The sequence below is a fragment of the Heptranchias perlo genome, chromosome 4, assembly GCF_035084215.1.
Source record: "Heptranchias perlo isolate sHepPer1 chromosome 4, sHepPer1.hap1, whole genome shotgun sequence".
Taxonomy (NCBI): Eukaryota; Metazoa; Chordata; class Chondrichthyes; order Hexanchiformes; family Hexanchidae; genus Heptranchias; species Heptranchias perlo.
Window position 1 is genome coordinate 53,657,573 of NC_090328.1, and position 21,530 is coordinate 53,679,102.

The 21,530-nt window shown below is 40.9% G+C and overlaps 1 protein-coding gene across 6 annotated transcripts in view; it reads left to right on the forward strand.

Annotated features, from left to right (window-relative positions):
- Positions 1-21,530, forward strand: part of fer (fer (fps/fes related) tyrosine kinase) — a 284,400-nt gene that overhangs the window by 73,262 nt on the left and 189,608 nt on the right. For all 6 annotated transcript variants that reach the window (XM_067982928.1, XM_067982929.1, XM_067982931.1 and 3 more), the window contains 4 exons: positions 1,010-1,147; positions 2,866-2,985; positions 4,171-4,293; positions 7,107-7,296. In XM_067982928.1, the coding sequence (XP_067839029.1) occupies positions 1,010-1,147; positions 2,866-2,985; positions 4,171-4,293; positions 7,107-7,296 (571 nt within the window). The remainder of the gene's footprint in view (positions 1-1,009; positions 1,148-2,865; positions 2,986-4,170; positions 4,294-7,106; positions 7,297-21,530) is intronic.

Sequence of the window (21,530 nt, forward strand, 5' to 3'; positions counted from 1 at the left end):
TCTGCTTCCACCATCCTTTCAGGCAGAACATTCCTGATCATAACAACTCGCGGCGTAAAAAAAAATTCTCCTCATGTCGCCTTTGGTTCTTTTGCCAATTGCCTGTGTCCTCTGGTTATCGACTCTTCTGCCACTGGAAACAGTTTCTGCTTATTTACTCTATCAAAACCGTTCATGATTTTGAATACCTCTATTAAATCTCTCCTCCTCCTCTGTTCTAAGGAGAACAACCCCAGCTTCTCTTGTGTTTCCACTGATGTCCCACATCTCTGATACCATTCTAGTAAATCTCCTCTGCACCATCTCTAAGAACTTCTCATCCTTCTTAAAATGTGGTGCCCAGAATTAGACACAACACTCCAGCTGGGGCCTAACCAGTGAATTTTATAAAGGTTTAACACAACTTCCATGCTTTCGTACTCTATTCCTCTGCCTTGTCTACTTCCTCCTTGCTTTCATAAACCTCTTCCTTATCTTTTTATTTTAAAATCCACCTTCTTATCCATTTAACTAGCCTCGGCTTCTTTGCATACTGTTTTTTTTATACTGGCCCTGTGACCACATAGCTCGGGCTGGTCAGTAAACTTAGAGAGGCAGCACAGGCTCCACGGGCCGCATGGCAGTAACCATTCTATGATTCCAGGAAATGCTCACACAGCTGCCCAACCAGCCTACCCCATGATTCTTTTGACCTGCTGTTGCTTGAAACTTTTTTTTTTGTGCGTTGCATTGCTTGTGTTGCACTCGGTTTTGATGCTGCTTCCTCTTGTCAAAGAAATATGTCTGTGATCCAGTACTAGGCCTTGGAATTTGGAGTAGTGGAGGAAAATCACTTTGACCAAAATGGCAGTGCAATTTTCTTCAAGCGATATTAGCAATAGGCTAATCTCCCTCGATGGGGATGTCACAATTTCTGTTTTTACGGTAGAATTGAACTTTTGTGGAATAACAAACAAGACTGTACTTAATGATATTCTTAACTTTCTTTTGCTTTCACTTTTCTGTGTAGAAAGGGAATTCTAGAAGAATACACAAAAATAACCAGCCTTGTGACAGAAGAGATAGTAAATATCCATAAAGATGTCCTGAATTCTATTGAGCAGATCAACCCCAGCTCAGAGTACAACCACTTCATTGAAAATCATAGGTAAAGTATTCCTTGTGAAATCTAACAGTGGACATAAGAACGAAAGAACTTTCATTTATATAGCATTTATATATTCACGTCCTCAGGGTGTCCCAAGGTGCTTCACGGCCAATTAATTACTTTCAAAGTGTAATCACTGTTCTGTTGGAAAATATGGAAACCAAATTGCACACAGCAAAGTCCCCAAATAATGTCCAGTTAATCTGCTTTGGTGATGGTGATTGAGGAATAAATGTTGTCCAGGATAGCTGTAGAACTCTTTGAATGGTGCTCTGGGATCTTTTACGTCATCCTGAACAAGTAGATCTGAAAGACAGCACTTTAACATCTCATCTGAAAGGTGGCACTTTTGACAATGCAACACTCCTTCAGTACTGCACGGAAGTATCAGCCTAGATTATGTGCTCAAGTGCTGGAATTGGGGCTTGAACCCACAACCTTCTGACTCTTTCAACACTCTGCAAATATTCGGACAGTCATCCATATTAGCAGAAAAAAGTTGTCTGATATGTTGGAGGTAAAGAATGTTTAGAAACTGATTTTTGTTTTTGCTTTAAGGGAATTACATAGAATGTACAGCACAGAAACAGGCCATTCGGCCCAACAGGTCCATGCCGGTGTTTATGTTCCACATGAGCCTTCTCCCTCCCTATTTCAACTAACCCGATCAGCATATCCTTCTATTCTTTCTCCCTCATGTGTTTATCTAACTTCTCCTTAAATGCATCTATGCTAGTCACCTCAGCTACTCCTTGTGGCAGCGAGTTCCAGATTCTAACCATTTTTTGGGTAAAGGCGTTTCTCCTGAATTCCCTATTGGATTTATTAGCGACTAGTTTATATTTATAAATCCTAGTTCTGGTCTCCCCCACAACAGGAAACATCTAATCCACGTCTACCCCATCAAACCCTTTCATAATCTTAAAATCCTCTATCAGATCACCCTTCAGCCTTCTCTTTTCTAGAGAAAAGAGCCCCAGCCTGCCCGATCTTTCCTGATAGGTATAATCTCTCAGTTCTGATGTCATCCGAGTAAATCTTTTCTGCACCTTCTCCAGTGCTTCTACATCCCTTTTATAATATAGAGACCAGAACTGTTCACAGTACTCCAAGTGTGGTCTAACACTCTGTGTGAGCTTAACATAACTTCTCTGCTTTTCAGTTCTATGCCTCTAGAAATGAACCCAAGTGCTTGGTTTGCTTTTTTTATGGCCTTATTAACCTGCATCGCTACTTTTAGTGATTTGTATATCCGTACCTCTAGATCCCTCTGCTCCTCTACCGCATTTAGACTCTTATTATCCAAGCAGTATGTGGCCCCCTTATTCTTCCTACCGTACACTTATCTATATTGAAATTCATTTGCCAATTACACGCCCATTTTGCAAGTTTATTAAAGTCTTCCTGTATTTTGTCATAGTCTTCCTCGGTATTAACTATACCCCCCCCCAATTTGGTGTCATCCGCAAATTTTGAAATTGTACTTTCGATTCCCGAGTCCAAATCGTTTATGTACATTAGGTATGTTAGTAAATTCTGTCCACTACTGGGGGGATTGGATTTTGTAATTGCAGTCCTTTCTGGTTGTAACATTCTGCATTTTACAATGTAATACAAAACTTTAGCTAAGAATTATTTACAAGTTCTGGAAGGCTACAACCAAGTGTAGCTTAGAAGATGCTTATGTTTTATTTTGAGTATATGACTTTTTTTTGCAGGTCACAGCCAATTAAGGAGGCAAGAATTGAGTTTGATGTTTTGTTATTGGAAGACATGGAAAACCTTCAAGCCAATGAGATTTTGTGGAACAGTTTAACAGCAGAGAGTTTACAGACAACGTAAGTTTCAGATCTACCACTTACTTATGTCAATGCTATGTAGTTTCTCAACATTTTAGAAAGTAAACATTTGGGCCATTGATATTTAACAGTAACAGAGTTTGGGTAGTACTTGATGCTTTATTTAGTTTCAATGAACATTTATAAAAAAAAGAACAATTAAATGTCAAATCAGGACTTATTTTGTTCATGTATTTCAACTAATTACACAACAGTACCTAATATAGTTTTGAAATTTTCAAGTCTGATGCCTACATTTAGGACTGAAAGGAAACATACTGATCCTTATGTGCAGCTCCCGGATGTGTTTCATATCTGACATCAATTGAGTAGCTCTGTGTCAAGAATAGTATTAACCAACAATTATAAGGTGGATGTTTTAAATTCAGGGGAGGAAGAACAAGTTCCAATGCTTTTTTTTCCTTTTCTCTTGCCAATTTTTTTCTGGCAATTTTCTGCACTTACCCAATTGCCAATTATTCACGTGTGATCCTAGCTCAATTGCTAAATTTAAATCTGAGATAGATAGCTTTTTGGCAACCAAAGGTATTAAGGGATATGGGCCAAAGGCAGGTATATGGAGTTAGATCACAGATCAGCCATGATCTTATCAAATGGAAGAGCAGGCACGAGGGGCTGAATGGCCTACTCCTATGTTCCTATGACAGTGAATGTTGACATGTAACTCGAACATGGAGGAATGGGTGGGGGAAGGAGTCATAGTTGAGCTCAATTCTGTTCTCATCTAATTTCTATACACGCATGCACGCATACACAAATTTCCAGGAGGGGTCTTTGAATAGTAAATGGAAACAGGAACTTTAGCTGACTTTCTCCTCATAACCCAAGGGTGCTGAAGCCAACTGTAGCGCTGCTGACAACACCTCAGCTCATGTGAGCTAATTCAGCAGAGATAGGAAATTGTACTTAGGACCTTCCATTTTGTATGGCTAGGCTCCTTGTTGAACTATGGGAAGTGCCTTTAAACAATCTTTTAATAGACCCGTTCTAGTACTTGTTGATAATTCTTAAAACTTTTTTGCTTTATCCATTTTTGGGGCAATCGCCTGTAGAAACTCTGAAGAAATTCTTAAAGAACCTTATGTTATTTAAAGAAAATAATTGGGGCGCAAATATTTGAGTAAAAGCAGCCTAATTTGGTGGTGGTGTTGTTTCAAATAATAGGCTAAAAACAACAACTGAAGACTTGATCCAAACTCAACAAACCATTAGCAGCAAGGAAGAAATAATGGTAGAACTGGAGAAAAAAATTGAGGAAACCTCAATGACATATGAAAAGAAATCTGAGTAAGTATCAAATACTCTAACTCACTTAATGTTCAAGTTACTGTGAGTTAGGCTAGGATAGATTGTAAAATCAATCTTATTTTGATGACACTTATTAAAACAGCAGTTGCTTTGACCCTATTTTTACTATTTTCCTGCCTCCATGTCATCCTGCAGCTAGGACAGGCAATCTCATCTGTTGCCTTTGGCTTAGTGCTGCAGCACATTGACTGCTTTGTAAAATGAGAGAGGCTTCCTTGCTGGTGTGTGCCCTCAGAAATTAGTATGGACCAAGAATTGTTCAAATCATTGAGTTGATTTGGAATCTTTAGAGTGAGAGAGAGAGGGATCAAGCCAGTTAGCTCCTGCAGTTGGAAATATAAGAAAAGAATAAGTGCGCATATAAAGGTTAACTACAAAATAATTGTTTAGTCTAGAGATTGTATTCATTTTATTATTTTTCTTTTGAGACATTGGTTAGTATATCTACTATGAATATGTATTATATTACTGTTTATATATTCACTTCATCTTTTGTTCAATGAATTCACTTGTTAAATGCTAAAATAAGGTCTGATACTGTATTGTTCTGCTGATTTTCAAAGATCAAAGAAAGTTCTTGTGGGGGCACATGAGAGATCCAGAAGGTAAAGGAATTTGCAGAGAGGTTTTCTGTTCATCACCCTGGCCTCACTTACCTAGATATTAGGGTAGATGAAGATACTCTTGAGACCATAAGGAGTTAGGACTCATCTATGAGTGTAATCTAAAATGAAGAGACAAGTATCAAAGTAGAAGGGGTAGAAAAGACCCAAAAATGTAACACCCACTGTGATAGAAATGTCTACCATTAATCCTTGCGGCTATGTTTTTGAGCTGCCAGCAAAGTTGTGAGAATTTGAGCACCTGATCGCTTTAGTTTTACACAAATAAAAACAACAAATGCTGGAAACGCTCAGCAGGTCAGGCAGCATCTATGGAGAGAGGAAGGGAGGGTTAATGTTTCAGGTGTATGACCCATTGTCAAAAACGTTAACTCTACCTTCCTCTCTCCACAGATGCTACCTGACCTCCTCAGTGTTTCCTGCATTTTCTATTTTTTCACTTTTCTATCTGCGGTATTTTGCTTTTAGTTTTACACAACCAGTCCAGTGATGTAAAAAAAAAAGAAACTCCAGTGATCCAATTGGATATTCTTTCTAAATCTATAAGGTTCTTTACTGCTGTCTTAAAAACACAGGTTCTGGAGATTAGGGTTTCCAGACTAGAGACCTCTAGTAGTGGGCATCAGTACTGTGCTTTTATTTTCCTCCCAATCACCAGTAGACATTACATGGTTTCTGTAGGCCTGCTGATCTCTGAACTTGTGGAGTTTCAATCACTAGAGATGCAGAAGAAATTCTCAGAAGGCAGTAAACTACATATTCTAGCTAGTTGTCCAATGTTATTTTGGCATGATTGGGGAGCACAAAACTGCAGCGTTTTGCAATGCTGATTTGATGCATGTTCGGTCACTTTTTTGCTTCATTCCTGATAACTGTACTGATGTAGGGGAGGAAAACTGAAGCAAATAGCTTGGCTGTGTTTGTGGAATTTCTAGTTTCCGGCTGAGGAGCAGCATTAGCAGAAGTCTTAAGAGATCAGTAGGGAAGATGGGTTTATTCATTCATAAAAAGTAATTCTGCCATCAGAAAACTTAATTGTGACATTTTAGATGTTGGCCTTGGCTCAGTGGTAGCATTCTAGCTTCTGTATCAGATGGTAGCGAGTTCTGACCCCACTCCACAGAGACTTGAGTGCTCAATCTAGGCAGACCCTTCAGCGCAGTACAGTAAAAGTGTCATCTTTTGGATGAGACGTTAAACTGCCTTCTCGGATGGGCATAAAAGATCCCATACAAAGAAGAGCAGGGGAATTCTCCTGGTGTGCTGGCCACCATTTGGTCTTTAATTGATTGCTCTGTGTGGGTCCTTGTATGCGCAAATTAGTTGCCACTTTTCTCTCCATTACAACAATGACAATGACTACATTTCAAAAAGTACTTAATTGCCTGTGAAGCACTTTGGGATATCCTGAGAATGTGAAAGGAGCTATGTAAATGCATACCCTTCCTTCCTACCCTTCATTCGCTCGCTTTTTCTTTCGCTTGTTCTTTCGCTCACTCGCTCTTTCTTTCTTTAACTCTACCTTTCCACCTTTCTTTCCACCTTCTCTTCCTCTTTTCCTTCCCTGATCATTTTTAACAGCCGGCTTGAAATCATTGGATGAAATGGAATTGTAAAAACAATTTCCTGTTAATCTCTCCCTCTATGTAGTTCATCAAACATGATTCCCAATTAAAAGGTCAGACAAATGATCAGTTCCCTGTGTTGCTAACTAGATGTCTCCATCAGACTTCATCGCTGCCATATAAAAGGTGGTGTGTGGAAAGTCACAGATGCTAACCCATACATCATGCTGCTGTATTTCAGCTTGCTTTTATACTCTTGTTTTTGAGCAGTGGGCCTTTCAAATACTTAAGTGTGCTTTAATTTAAGTTGTTTCCTGACTGTATCAGAATCCTGTTCTCTTCCTTCATTTCGCCTTTATTTGACTTTTTCTGAAATCCCAGAGCTGCAGCAGAGTAAATTGTCTTCATGACTTTCCAGGTTCGGGCTTTAGCAGTGATAATGGAAAAAATACACTGACTTGTGTTTTTCTTTTGAGCAGTAACAACTCTGTGCATGAATTGTTTTAAGCATAGATCTTTTACTTGTGTGGCTTGCAGTGGTGGTATTTTTTACACTGAAGATGGTGAAAACATAATGTATCTATTTAAAATTTCTTTCTACCAGCATTGTGTTATTGCTGAGTCAAAAACAGGCACTGGAGGAACTGAGGCAGAGTGTGCAGCAGATGAAATGTACTGAGGCTAAACTCTCGGCACAGAAAGATCTGTTGGATCAAAATGCCAAAGAGAATGATGGGAAGGAACCACCGCCAGTACTAGCCTATGAAGAGGATGCAAGATCCATTACTTCAATGGTAGGCCTAAATACAGTATGCATTTTGTCTTACAATGCCATTCATTCAAATTTGGTGATTGAAACAAAAAATCAGCTAAAATAACAAAACATCAGTCATCAGTTTCATGATAAACTACTTATCGTAGACTCTTAAAGTGCACTGCCGTTGACGAATAAGATAGCTTCAGTCTGTTTGTTTGGTCTATCAAATGCTCTTGAGGGTCAGTATATTTCAATAAATTTATATTGGGCAAGATAGCTGATCCCTACAAGTTAGAAGGGTAGTGTAAATGTAGATTAACTGATCCATCCGATTATTACTTGAAAAAATAAATGTTGCCATGGAGAAGTGAAAGCTGTATTAATTGGAAATCTGCTTTCAAAGAGCTGTGGTACCTATTTTGTAAACTGCATAATTGGCACTGTATTAAATTATCACTATTGTGAAAATTCTATGCAGCATGCTAAACCTAATGCAAGTTGACCAGTGAATTGACTTAGGAGGTGATAAACAGAATGCTAATTGTCTATTTCATTTTTCACTATTTGGGTCAGACATCTTTGGTAGCAAATTCATTAGATAGACATTTGATGCAGAGTAGTGTAATTGTCAATGTACTTTCAGTTTCCGCCACATACCATGGACTGTGTCCCACAATTTGTAAACCAAATAAGTCAATTTTTGTGGCTTCAATTTAATATTTATTTTTTAAATCCCTTCTGCTTACCAACATTATCAAGAAGTAGGCAGAAGGGCAACTTATTCCCAAGCCACTGCCAAAACTACTCTTGAGCTGTCAGCAGAAAGGTTTGTGAGAACAATCTGACCGTCTGTTCTGTACCCCCTCCCCCATGTGACTTCTGTCCTGTGCTGTGTATTGAAATCTCCCTCCATCAATCTTATTTCTCTGCTTGGCAACAGTCTGTCATAAACTATGGCTGTGAATAGTTAGAAATTCAGTACTTGTTTATTACATTGCATTACTCATTTTTAGAAATTCACTCAGTGCACTATCATTTTGAATCTCATCTTAGTTATAACAAACCCTTTCCAAAATTAGACTGCAATGTAAAGCGTTTATGTGCTTTTATCTCATTCTTATTCTGAAGTACAGCTTCAAATGTTGTTCAAGTAGATCTACCTGCTCAAAGTTAATTTAAAATTAAGAAAACAGAAACAAAAACAGAATTTGCTGGAAACACTCAACAGGTCAGGCAGCATCTGTGGAAAGAAAATATTAGCTTACACTTCAGGTTTAGACTCTTCATCTGAACTGGAAGATAATACAGATGAACAATATTTAAAAGGGAAACTAACAGAACAGGGGTGAGAGTGAAAAACACACTCATACAATTAAAATGAGTAATATCAGGGTTCAGAGATACTGGTTATAAATGGTTTGAATGTATGCTCATGATTTATGATTACATGGATTACTGTTTTCGTAACCACTCATATTTATTATTCTCCGACATTCATAGAACATGTTGATTAAAAGGATACTCCGAGATAAGGTCTTATTCAAGAACTCCCACAGTAGCAACCTAGTGCATCAATTAAAGTTTAAAACGTTTAAGCTGTAAATAATTAAAATAAAATATAATTTTCTGTGGGGCTATACTACTGCTCTGGAAGTTATAATAAGGTAATTGCAGAGGCTGATCTTGGAATATTCCTTTGTACTGCAATGCTGCAGAGCAATTTTCTCTTTATATTCTTGCTCTATTTATGTAGCTTACTAAGGGACTCTAGTGGCAGCAACCTGGTACTGTAGCATTGTTTCAATCACTGAAAAAGTATAAAATGCTGGAACACATTAATTTTTTGATCTGGTTAAGTCCTCAACAAGTATAATGAGTTTTTCCTACACCCGGGCTATGCAAAGTGGATTAAAGCTATTGTTAATCTCTATGTCAGTATGTAACACATTGATATATAGGAAAGTGGCAAAAGTACTGTAATTCTGGACTATGCTTCAGGTTGAATGACATGCTTTCTAGCAGTAAAACTGTATTAAGTAAAATTAATACAGCACAGTGAATAAGTGGAAATGTTTGTAGTTTTATGCAGAGTAATTGTAGACTAATTGAGATCGCTACTTTGAGCAGAAAGATGGCGCGAAGTACTCCAGTTGGGTTTAGATTCTGTTGAACCTCAACGGATACAAAGCCTTCACTGTTTTACAATGTCTTTTGGTTTACAATTAGAGTAATTTATTAGCTTGATTATATTCTGCCTAGTTGTGAGTGATGAGAAGATTTCTGCTCATATAGCAGAGCTTCAGTCACTATTATCATACTCAATAAGATAAATAGGTAAACATAAAGGGACAATTGGACAAGAGGCCAGAGGGGAAAGGTAAATTGGGCTGGGGGGGAGGTAGAGCAGAGTTAAAACTGGGGAGGAGGGGATGGGAAATTGCAAGATGTTGGAATGGGACCAGAGTGCACAGAGAGGTTGCTGCATTGTTGGAATCATGGACACCAAAAAGGTAAGTCTGGCAAGAATGGAGTGGGGGAGGAGAGCATGAATATGGGGGATGAGTGAGCATGAAGGAGAAGGGAACAGGAGGGGTTGACAGAAAGAGGGGACAGAGCAATGGGGTGAGGGGCAGGGGGTTAGGCTAGGTGACAGGGATAGAGGAAGGGTTGGAGGGTTATGCAGGAGAGGAGAAATGGGATGGGAAATGTGAAGGACAATTTTTAAATTATATGTATGCTTCTGATACTTTGTAGTGCTTAAAAATAGCAGTGGATTGTAGACCCTACCTACCCAAATGAGGGTCCAAAATGATCAGCTGGGGTTGATATATCCAGCCAAAGGTACAGGCCAAACAATAAATACAAAATAGAAGGGTTCTGCCAGCCTGTAGTAAGCATCCCTTCTCTTGGAAAGGGCAGTGCATTTTAACCCATTAGAATGTAAATGCTCTCTGATTGCCAAGGAGTGCAGTTCAGCATCATGGCTGATGAAGTCTCTCCGAGTCTAGACATCCACTTCAGGCATTAGCTCCTTGTAGCAGTCCTAGCGTCTATATCGCAGGCAAAATCTACTTGCACTCTGGGCTCCATGGTCACTCCAATACTACCTAATACAGCAAAGAAAACCAAGAGCTGAGTATAGGGCTTGAAGTTGTGTCCAAATTTGCAGACAACACTGAAATAGGAGATATAGTGAATAATATTGAGGACTCAAGGAAGCAGAAACGGGATATTGATAAGGTGGTGGAATGGACAAAAAAGTAGCAGTTGGTATTCAATGTCAGTAGATGAGGTAGTACATTGTGGTACAAAAAATTAATTATACTTTGAGGGAAAGCTGTGTGATGTGGAGGAACTGAAGTATTTAGCTGAAGGACAGACAGACAGGCATACCGTGGAAGGGTGGGGCAGTGGGAGGAGTACCGGCCTACATTCTCAGCAGAGGCACTCTGAGCGGGATGGGCCTCAGGGGGACTGTGCGCGCTAAGGCCAGGCCTTTGTTACCTTGGGTGGGCGGGGGGGTGTGGTGGGCAGGCCAGACTTTCTTTTAAGCTGGGTGGGCTTTGACTGATTTTTCTCCTGAAACACTATGAGAGGTCTTGATGGCTGGAGGTTGACGGGCATATTTACCAGGTACTGAAAAGACAGCTCAGTTAATGGGCTCAATTTTATAACCGAGCTGGGAAGGGGGCGGGGGGGTCAAATTGAGGCCGGAAAACCCATTAGTACGGGTTTCCTGGATGTCCTTACAATTTTGACGTAAGGACGTCTTTTTTTTTGTCTGTTTCCCGTCCGACTGACCGGCCTGATTGACAGTCTGGTCTCAGTCGGGCGGGGAACCAGCCAAGGAGAGGACGTCTTCAGGTAAGTCCGCAGGTAAGTCTTCGTTTGTATGGATGGGGGATGGGCACAGGGGGCATGGGGCATTGGTGGGCATAGGTTGGCATGGGGGTCATGAGTCATTGGGGATGGATCGGGGTCAGTCACGGGATGGGTTGTCAGGATTGGGGGTCATCGCGGGGGTCCGCGATCGTTGAGGTGGAGGGTCGGGAGTGGGAGGATCAGATTGGGGGGGAGGATCGGGGCCAGAGGATTGGAGTGGGGGGGGGGTGAGGATCGGGGTCGGGATCTGCGATCGGTGGGGGGGGGGGGGGGTTCCGCGATCGTTGGGGGGTCGGTGCAGGTAGGCTTGTTGGGGGGGAAGCACTCCTGCCCCTCCGTGCCCACAAGCTGTGCCTTTTTAGGCACCTACCTGTTAGCCTTGAGCTGTCTCACCTCCTTTCACAAGGCGTAAAACAGAAGGCCCGGGAATCCCGGCCCCCCAGGGTTGAAATTGGGAAGTCCAGAAAAATTGAGGCCCAAAGCCTCCTTGAAAGGTTTTGAGGCCAGACCACCCCATGGGAGCAGGTTGTTCGCCTGCCCCTCTTTCCATCGGAAATGGGTGGGTAGGGTGCGGGTCTGAAATGGTGGTAATTTTCAATGCCCCCCCACCCCCAATCCACCTGTTTTTCACTTTGAAAATTGAGCCCATTGTCTCTGCTGCTGAATAGAGGAGTGACATTGCAAAACGGATTTCTGGTATTTGCAGTTCAAACATTGGCTGCGAATAAGGAGTTAAGAAGCATCAACAGCATTTCAGGGCATTATGTATGGGGTTGCTACAACATTTATTAATTGAGATTGAGATGCAGACTGTGACCAGGCTGAGTACAGCAGGGTTATCACGTAATGTTGGTTCCCACTTTAGGAACATACGAACTAAGAGAAGGAGTAGGCCATTCGGCCCCTCGAGCCTGCTCTGCCATTTGATAAGATCATGGCTGATTTGATTGTGACCTTAACTCTACTTTCCTGTCTACCTACTATAACCTTTGACTCCCTTGTTAACCAGGAATCTTTCTAACTCAGCCTTAAAAATATTCAGTGACCCTGCCTCCACCGCTCTCTGGGGAAGGGAGTTCCACAGACTCACGACCCTCTGAGAGAAAAAAATTCCCCTCATCTCCGTCTTAAATTGGAGACCCCTTATTTTTAAACTGTGGCCCCTAGTTCGAGTCTCTCCCACAAGGGGAAACATCCTCTCAACATCTACGCCTTCAAATCCCCTCAGGATCTTATATGTTTCAATAAGATCACCTCTCATTCTTCTAAACTCCAATATATACGGGCCTAACTTGTCCAACCTTTCCTCATAAGATAACCCCCTCATCCCAGGAATCAGTCGAGTGAACCTTCTCTGAACCGCCTCTAAAGCAATTATGTCCTTTCTTAAATAAGGAGACCAAAACTGCACACGGTATTCTAGATGTGGACTCACCAATGCCCTGTACAACTGTAGCAAAACATCTCTACTTTTATATTCCATTCCCCTTGCGATAAATGACAACATTCTATTTGCCTTCCTAATCACTTGCTGTACCGACATACTAACTTTTTGTGATTCATGTACTAGGACACCCAGATCCCTCTGTACCTCAGAGTTCTGCAATCTCTCTCCATTTGAATAATATACTGCTTTTCTGTTCCTCCTGCCAAAGTGGACAAGTTCACATTTTCCCACATTATACTCCATCTGCCAAATTTTTGCCCACTCACTGAACCTATCTATATCCCTTTGAAGACTCCTTATGCCCTTTTCACAATTTACTTTCCTACCTACCTTTGTGCCATCAGCAAATTTAGCAACCATACATATGGTCCCTTCATCCAAGTCATTGATATAGATTGTAAATAGTTGAGGCCCAAGCACTGATCCCTGTGGCACTCCACTCGTTACATCTTGCTAACCTGGAAATGACCCATTTATGCCTACTCTCTGTTTCCTGTTAGCATGAATAAAGGATTGGTTAGCTAATATGTTACCCCCTACACCATGAGATCGTATTTTGTGTAGTAGCCTTTGATGTGACACCTTGTCAGAAGCCTTTTGGAAATTCAAGTACACCACATCCACAGGATCCCCTTTATCCACGTTGCTTGTTACTTCCTCAAAGAACTCTAATAAATTAGTCAAACACGATTTCCCTTTCACAAAGCTGTGTTGACTCTGCCTGAATGCGTTGAGATTTTCTAAGTGGCCTCCTTAATAATAGATTCTAGCATTTTCCCTATGACAGATGTTAAGCTAACTGGCCTGTAGTTTCCTACTTTCTGTCTCCCTCCTTTCTTGAATGGAGGAGTTACATTCACTATTTTCCAATCTGATCGGACCCTTTCAGAATCTAGGGAATTTTGGAATATTAATACCAATGCATCTACTATCTCTGTAGCCACTTCTTTTAGGACTCTAGAATGAAGTCCATCAGGACCTGGGGACTTGTCAGCTTTTAGTTCTAATATTTTTTTCAGAACCCTTTCCCTGGTGATTGTAAATGTTTTAAGTTCCTCCCTCCCTTTCGCCTCTTGATTCACAATTATTTCTGACATGTTATTTGTATCCTCTACAGTGAAGATGGACGCAAAATATCTGTTCAATTCATCCACCATTTCTTTATTCTCTGTTATTAATTCCCCAGACTCACTCTCTAGAGGGCCAAAGCTCACTTTACTTACTCTTTTTCTTTTTAAATACCTGTAGAAACTCTTACGATCTGTTTTTATATTTCTAGCTAGCTTTCTCTTGTACTCTAATTTCTCCCTCCTTATTATTTTAGTCATTCTTTGCTGTTTTTTATATTCTGTCCAATCTTCTGACCTGCCACTAATCTCCGCGGAATTGTAGGCATTTTCTTTCAATTTGATACTATCTTTAACTTCCTTAGTTAGCCACGGATGGTACGTGCTTCCCCTGGAGTCTTTCTTTCTCGCTGGAATGTATCTTTGCTGAGTGTTATGAAATATCTTATTAAATGTCTGCCACTGCATCTCTACTGACCTATCCCTTAACCTAAGTTCCCAGTTCCCTTTAGCCAGCTCTGTCTTCGTGCCCTCATAATTGCCCTTATTTAAGTTTAAAACACTAGTCTTAGACTTTTCTCTCCCTCAAACTGAATGCGAAATTCAATCATATTGTGATCACTGCTACCTAGAGGCTCCTTTACAATGAGGTCATTAATTAATCCTGTCTCATGACACATTGCCAGATCTAGAATAGCCTACTCTCTGGTTGGCTCTAGAAGTTGCTGCTCTAAGAAACTGTCCCGAAAGCACTCTATGAACTCATTTTCCAGGCTACCTTTGCCATTCAGATTCTTCCAATCTATATGTAGATTAAAATCACCCATGATTATTGCTGTTCCTTTCTCACAATCCCTCATTATTTCTTCCTGTATATCCTGTCCTACAGTGTGGTTGCTGTTAGGGGGTCTATAAACTACTCCCACAAGTGACTTCTTGCTTTTACTATTTCTCATCTCTACATCTTGGTCTTTAGAACTAAGGTCATTTCTCTCTATTCTCATGTCATCCTTAATTAACAGAGCTCCCCCTCCACCTTTTCCTAGCTTCCTGTCCTTCCGAAATGTCAAGTACCATTGAATATTCAGGTTCCAGCCTTTGCCATCTTGCAGCCATGTCTCTGTAATGACTATCAGATCATACATATTCATTTCTATTTGAGCTGTCAATTCATCCATTTTGTAACGAATGCTACACGCATTCAGATACAAAGCCTTTAGTGCTGTCTTTTTACTATTTTTGCAACCTCTAGCCTTATCTGCTAATGCACTCTTAAGTTTGCATGCTCTGACCCTTCCTGCCACTCTCTGATTATCATATCCCTTATTGCTATCTTGCTCTCTTGCCTTGTCTTGTTTCTTTAATTTATCACATCGTCCCTTACTTGAACCTTCGCCCCCACTATTTAGTTTAAAGCCCTCTCTACCGCCCTAGTGATATGATTCACCAGAACACTGGCCCCAGCACGGTTCAGATGAAGCCTGTCCCAACGAAACTCATTTCTCCCACACCAATCTTAATAGGTCATGTAACATTAGCTTCACAGTGCCATCGACAGGCACAATACTATTCGAATGTTGTGACCACTCACTCTTTTTACTGTAGTATAGGACTGAAATTCTTGTTAATTTTATCTAAGAGGCAGACATGAGTAATATACTATTTTTACTCACATTTACTTTCCTTCTGAAATGAGCAAAAAGAACAATTTCAGTCCCTTGAAGTTTAAAAATGTTGTGCATTAGTTCTACTTTCCAAGGAGTATTATTCCCACAAATAGACTCCTTTCTGTTCAACGTGGACTCAGAGCAGCAACCAACAAACAAGGATTGGAAGCATTTAAAGAAATGTGAATGCTGTTGTAATCATCAGTTGGTTGTAGTAAACAGTACATCAAGACATTACAATACGAACTTCTTTAGATACAATTGTACAGGTCAAATCCCAAGCATTCATGAAGAACTAAGTATTAATAATTTTATTAAGCAATACATTTGAACTAGTGAACAAATGGATATTAATTACAGTGGTGGATTCATAATGTGCAAAAATATTTTCAAGTATAACATAATCAAAGGTAATTAGACATGTACATGATCTTGCACTAGTTTGGAGCCAGCTGTGTATGACAAATCTCTAAACTAATGTTACAGGACCAGCCTATAATTTACCTCCTAATTATTTTTCCGTGACACTTATAAAAGGTTTTGTTTCTGTCTTAAAAAATGGCTAGTGTCACATTTCCTGCTCCTTTTTCTTATGTTCTTATTTGTTCGTGAACCTGAGTAGGCCACATGGCCCTTCAAGCCTGCTCCACCATTCAGTCAGATCATGGCTGATCTTCGATGTCAACTCCACTTTCCTGCCCGATCCCCATATCCCTTAATTCCCCTGGAGTCCAGAAATCTGTCTATCTCAGCCTTGAATATATTCAATGACTGAGCATCCACAGCCCTCTGGGGTAGAGAATTCCAAAGATTCACAACCTTCTGAGTGAAGAAATTCCACCTCATTTCAGTCTTAAATGGCCAACCCCTTATCCTGCGACTATGCCCCCTAGTTCTAGTCACTCCAGCTATGCGAAACAACCTCTCAGCACCTACCCTATCAAGCCCCCTCATAATCTTGTATGTTTCAATTAGATCACCTCTCATTCGTCTAAATTCCAGGGAGAATGGGCCCATTCTACTCAACCTTGCCCCATAGAACAACCCTCTCATCCCAGGAATTAATCTAGTGAACCTTTGCTGCACCGCCACTAAGGCAAGTATATCCTTCCTTAGATAAGGAGACCAAAACTGTACACAGTACTCCAGGTGAGGTCTCACCAAAGCCCTGTACAATTGTACTAAGACCTCCTTACTTTTGTACTCCAACCCCCTTGCAATAAAGGCCAACATTCCATTTGCTTTCCTAATTGCTTGCTGTACCTGCGTGCAGGTGACTGGAAGGCTGTTTCCAGTTGGATTCCGCAGGGCTCAGTACTAGGTCCCTTGCTTTTTGTGATATATATTAATGATTTGGACTTAATTGTAGAGGGCATGATTAAGAAATTTGCAGATGATACAAAAATTGGCCGTGTGGTTGATAGTGAGGAGGAAAGCTGTAGACTGTAGGAAGATATCAATGGACTGGTCAGGTGAGCAGAAAAGTGGTAAATGGAATTCAATCCGGAGAAGTGTGAGGTAATGCATTTGGGGAGGGCAAACAAGGCAAGGGAATACACAATAAATGGGAGGATACTGAAAGGTGTCGAGGATCCCTGAAGGTAGCAGGACAGGTAGATAAGATGGTGAAGAAGACATACGGAATACTTTCCTTTATTAGCTGAGGCATAGAATATAAGAGCAGGGAGGTTATGCTGGAACTGTATAAAACACGAGTTAGGCCAAAGCTTGAGGACTGTTTACAGTTCTAGTCACCACATTACAGGAAGGATGTAATTGCACTAGAGAGGGTACAGAGGAGATTTACGAGGATGTTGCCAGGACTGGAGAATTTTAGCTATGAGGAAAGATTGGATAGGCTGGAGTTGTTCTCTTTTTAACAGAGGAGGCTGAGGAGTGATTTAATTGAGGTGTACAAAATTATGAGGGGCCTAGATAGAATGGATAGGAAGGACCTATTTCCCTAAGAGAGGGGTCAATAACTAGGGAGCATAGATTTAAAGTGATTGGTGGGGGGATTATAGGGGAGCTGAGGAAATATTTTTTCACCCATAGGGTGGCAGGGGTCTGGAACTCACTGCCTGAAAGAGTGGTAGAGGCAGAAACTCTCAACTCATCTTAAAAAGTACCTGGATCTGCACCAGAAGTGCCGTGACCTACAAGGCTATGGACCAAGTGCTGGAAAGTGGAATTAGGCTGGGTGGCTCATTTTCGGCCAGCGTTGACACGATAGGCCGAATGATGGCCTCCTATGCCGTAAATTTTCTATGATTCTAACTTATTGTGCTTCTTGTACGAGGACACCCAAGTCTCTCTGCACATCAACATTTAATAGTTTCTCACCAATTAAAAAATATTCTGTTTTTTCTATTCTTCCTACCAAAGTGAATAACCTCACATTTCCCCACATTATACTCCATCTGCCACCTTCTTGCCCACTCACTTAAACTGTCTATATCCCTTTGCAGACTCTGTGTCCTCCTCACAGCTTACTTTCCCACCTAGCTTTGTATCTGACGATATATTACTCTCAGTCCCTTCATCTAAGTCATTAATATAGATTGTAAATAGCTGAGGCCCAAGCACCGATCCTTGCGGCACCCCACTAGTTACAGCCTGCCAACCTGAAAATGACCCGTTTATCCCTACTCTCTGTTTTCTGTCCGTTAACCAATCCTCTATCCATGCTAATATGTTACCCCCAACCCCATGAGCCCTTATCTTGTGTAACAACCTTTTATGTGGCATCTTATCGAATGTCTTTTGAAAATCCAAATATTTGACATCCACTGGTTCCCCTTTATCTACCCTGCTAGTTACATCCTCAAAAAACTCTAATAGGTTTGTCAAACACTGTTTCCCTTTCATAAAATCATGTTGACTCTGCCTAAACGTATTATGATTTTCGAAGTGCCCTGTTACCACTTCCTTAATAATGAATTCCAGCATTTTCCAGGCGATGGATGTCAGGCTAACTGGCCTGTAGTTCCCTCCTTTCTTGAATAGTGGGGTTACATTTGCTACCTTCCAATCTGCTGGGACTGTTCTAGAATCTAGGGAATTTTGGAAGATCACAACCAATGCATCCACTATCTCTGCAGCCACCTCTTTTTGAACCCTCAGATGTAGGCCATCAGGTCCAGGGGATTTATCAGCTTTTAGTCCCATTAGTTTCTCAAGTACTTTTTCTGTACTGATATTAATTATTTTAAGTTCCTCACTCTCATTCGACCCTTGGTTCCCCACTATTTCTGGTATGTTTTTTGTGTCTTCTACTGTGAAGACAGATACAAAATATTTGTTTAACACATCTGCCATTTCCTGATTCCCCATTAGAATTTCTCCTATCTCACCCTCTAAAGGACCAACGTTTACTTTTGCTACTCTCTTCCTTTTTACATACTTGTAGAAGCTCTTACAACCCGTTTTTATATTTCTTGCTAGTTTACTTTCATATTCTATTTTCTCTCATCAATTGTTTGGTCGTTCTTTGCTGGTTTCTAAAACACCCAATCCTCAGGCTTACTACTCTTCTTGGCAATATTATAGGCCTCTTCTTTTAATCTGATACTATTCTTAACTTCTTTAGTTAGCCACGGGTGGATCACTTTTCCCGTGGAGTTTTTATTTCTCAATGGAATGTATATTTGTTGAGAATATTGAAATATTTCTTTAAATGTTTGCTATTGCTTTTCAACCGTCATACCCTTTACTTTAGTTTCCCAATCTACCTTAGCCAACTAGCCCCTCATACCTATGTAATTGGTTTTATTTAAGTTTAAGCCTCTAGTTTCTGACTTAAGTACGTCACTCTCAAACTCAATGTGAAATTCTATCATATTATGATCACTCTTCCCCATAGGATCTCTTATTGTGAGATAACTAATTAACCCTGTCTTATTACATAATACAAAATCTAAAATAGTCTGTTCCCTGGTTGGTTCCATGATGTATTGCTCTAGGAAACTGCCTCGAATGCATTCCATGAACTTGTCCTCCAAACTACCTTTGCCAATTTGATTTGCCCAGTCTACATCGAAATTAAAGTCCCCCACGATTACTACATTACCTTTGTTACCAGCTCCTATTATTTCATGATTAATGCTCTGCCCAACGGTGTTGCTACTATTAGGGGGCCTATAAACTACTTTCACCAGTGTTTTCTGCCCCTTGTTATTTCTTATTTCCACCCATATTGATTCTACTTTCTGATCTTCCAAGCCAAGATCCTTTCTTACCACTGTCCTTATTTCATCCTTTATTACTGGGGCTATGTCCCCTCCCTTTCCATTCTGCCTGTCTTTTCTAAATCGGAAGCCATGGGAAAGCCGTCCAGGTAAGTGCAAAATCGGTTTAACTACCTACTATGTCAGAAATAAATTACTGTAAGTACCGTACATTTGGTTCTTTAACTATCATTCCGCCGGCTTTAATTGCTGGCAGGACTTCCGGGTTCGGGAACGGCGCACGCACACAGATGTGTCTTTGTGAGATGCGGAAGTCAGCAGTTGGAGCCGGGTTCCTTTCCTGCTCCTCACTTCCGCGATTTTCGGAGCCCCTCCCACCACCAATGCACCTGCACGGACATTTTAATTTTGAGCTCCATGTCTCTGTACTGGCTATTGGATCTACTTGTGGAACTAATTCATCTATCTTATTACGAATGCTCCATGCATTCAGATAAAGAGCCTTTAATTTTGACTTTTTACCATTTTTTTCTAGCTTTGACATTGTTTGCTGATTCACTATTATTGGTAAACTCTCTGTCCCTTCCTGCTTATCTTTACTCACATCCCTACACTGCTCTGTTGCTTTGACTTTCCTGATTAGATTTCTAAATTTTCCCTCACCTGACCCCCCCACACACACTTTTTAGTTTAAAGCCCTATCTACAGCCCTAGTTATTTGATCTGCCAGGACGCTGGTCCCAGCCCAGTTTAAGTGGAGCCTGTCCCAATGGAACAGCTCTCTCTTTCTCTAATACTGGTGCCAGTGTCCCATGAATCGAATCCCCTGTCTCCCACATCACTCTTTGAGCCACGCATTTAGTTCTCTGATCTGTTTGTCCCTACGGTAATTTGCACGTGGCTCAGGTAATAATCCAGAAATTATTACCTTTGAGGTTCTGCTTATTAATTTAGACCCTAGCTCCTCAAATTGTTTCAGCAGAACCCCATTCTTAGTTCTGCCTATGTCATTGGTTCCTTTGTAGACCACGACAACTGGATCCTTCGCCTCATGCTCCAAGTTCTTTTCCAGCTGCGAGGAGGTGTCCTTAACCCCGGCACTGGGCAGGCAACTCAGCCTTCGGGACTCTCAGTCATGACTGTAGAGTACAGCGTCTATCCCCCTCACTATACTATACTCTACCACTACCCCATTCCTTTTTACTCCCCCCACTTGAATGGCCTCCTGTACCACAGTGCCGTGGTCAGTTTGCCCATCCTCCCTGCAGCCCTTGTTCTCATCCACACAGGCAGCAAGTACCTTGTACATGTTGGGCCATTTCAAGGGCTATGGCTTCTCCATCACTACAACCTGGGTCCCCATACCTGCCTGACTCTGATCACTGAATGAATTTAAACTACTACCTAACCTAAGGGATGTGACTACCTCCTGGATCAAAGTGTCCAGGTAACTCTCCCCCTCCCTGATGCATCCTAATGTCTGCAGCTCGGACTCCAGCTCAACAACTCTGAGCCGAAGTTCCTCAAGCTGCAGAATTTCACTGCAGATGTGGTTGCCGAGGATCACGCTGCTCTCCGCCAGCTCCCACATGCTGCAGTTACGACACACCACCTGCCCTGCCATCGCTTGTTGAAGCAGAATTTATTTATTTACTTCATTAAAGTTTTTAATCATTCGCTATTTTTGGTTTTATTAACTAATTAATTTATCTAGTTTAAGTTACTGATTTAGAGAAAAAAATGCGGTCTGCGAGCCTTTCACTTCATTCCTTATATAACACATTAATGGGGGAATGGAGTTGGGTAGCAAGAGATTGGAATATATCTCTGGTTGCAGGTGCACTGGCCAAGTGGAGGGCTTTAAAAAAATCTGCAAAGTCTTTTGATATCTTTTTTTTTGTGGCTGTGAGCAGTGATAAATCAAACTTTAGAGATAAGGGAGGTCAGTTTTTGTTTGAAACATAATGCTGTGAGGCAGCCAGGCAGTGAAAAGTTGTGAGAAGGATATCAAACAGGGGCCT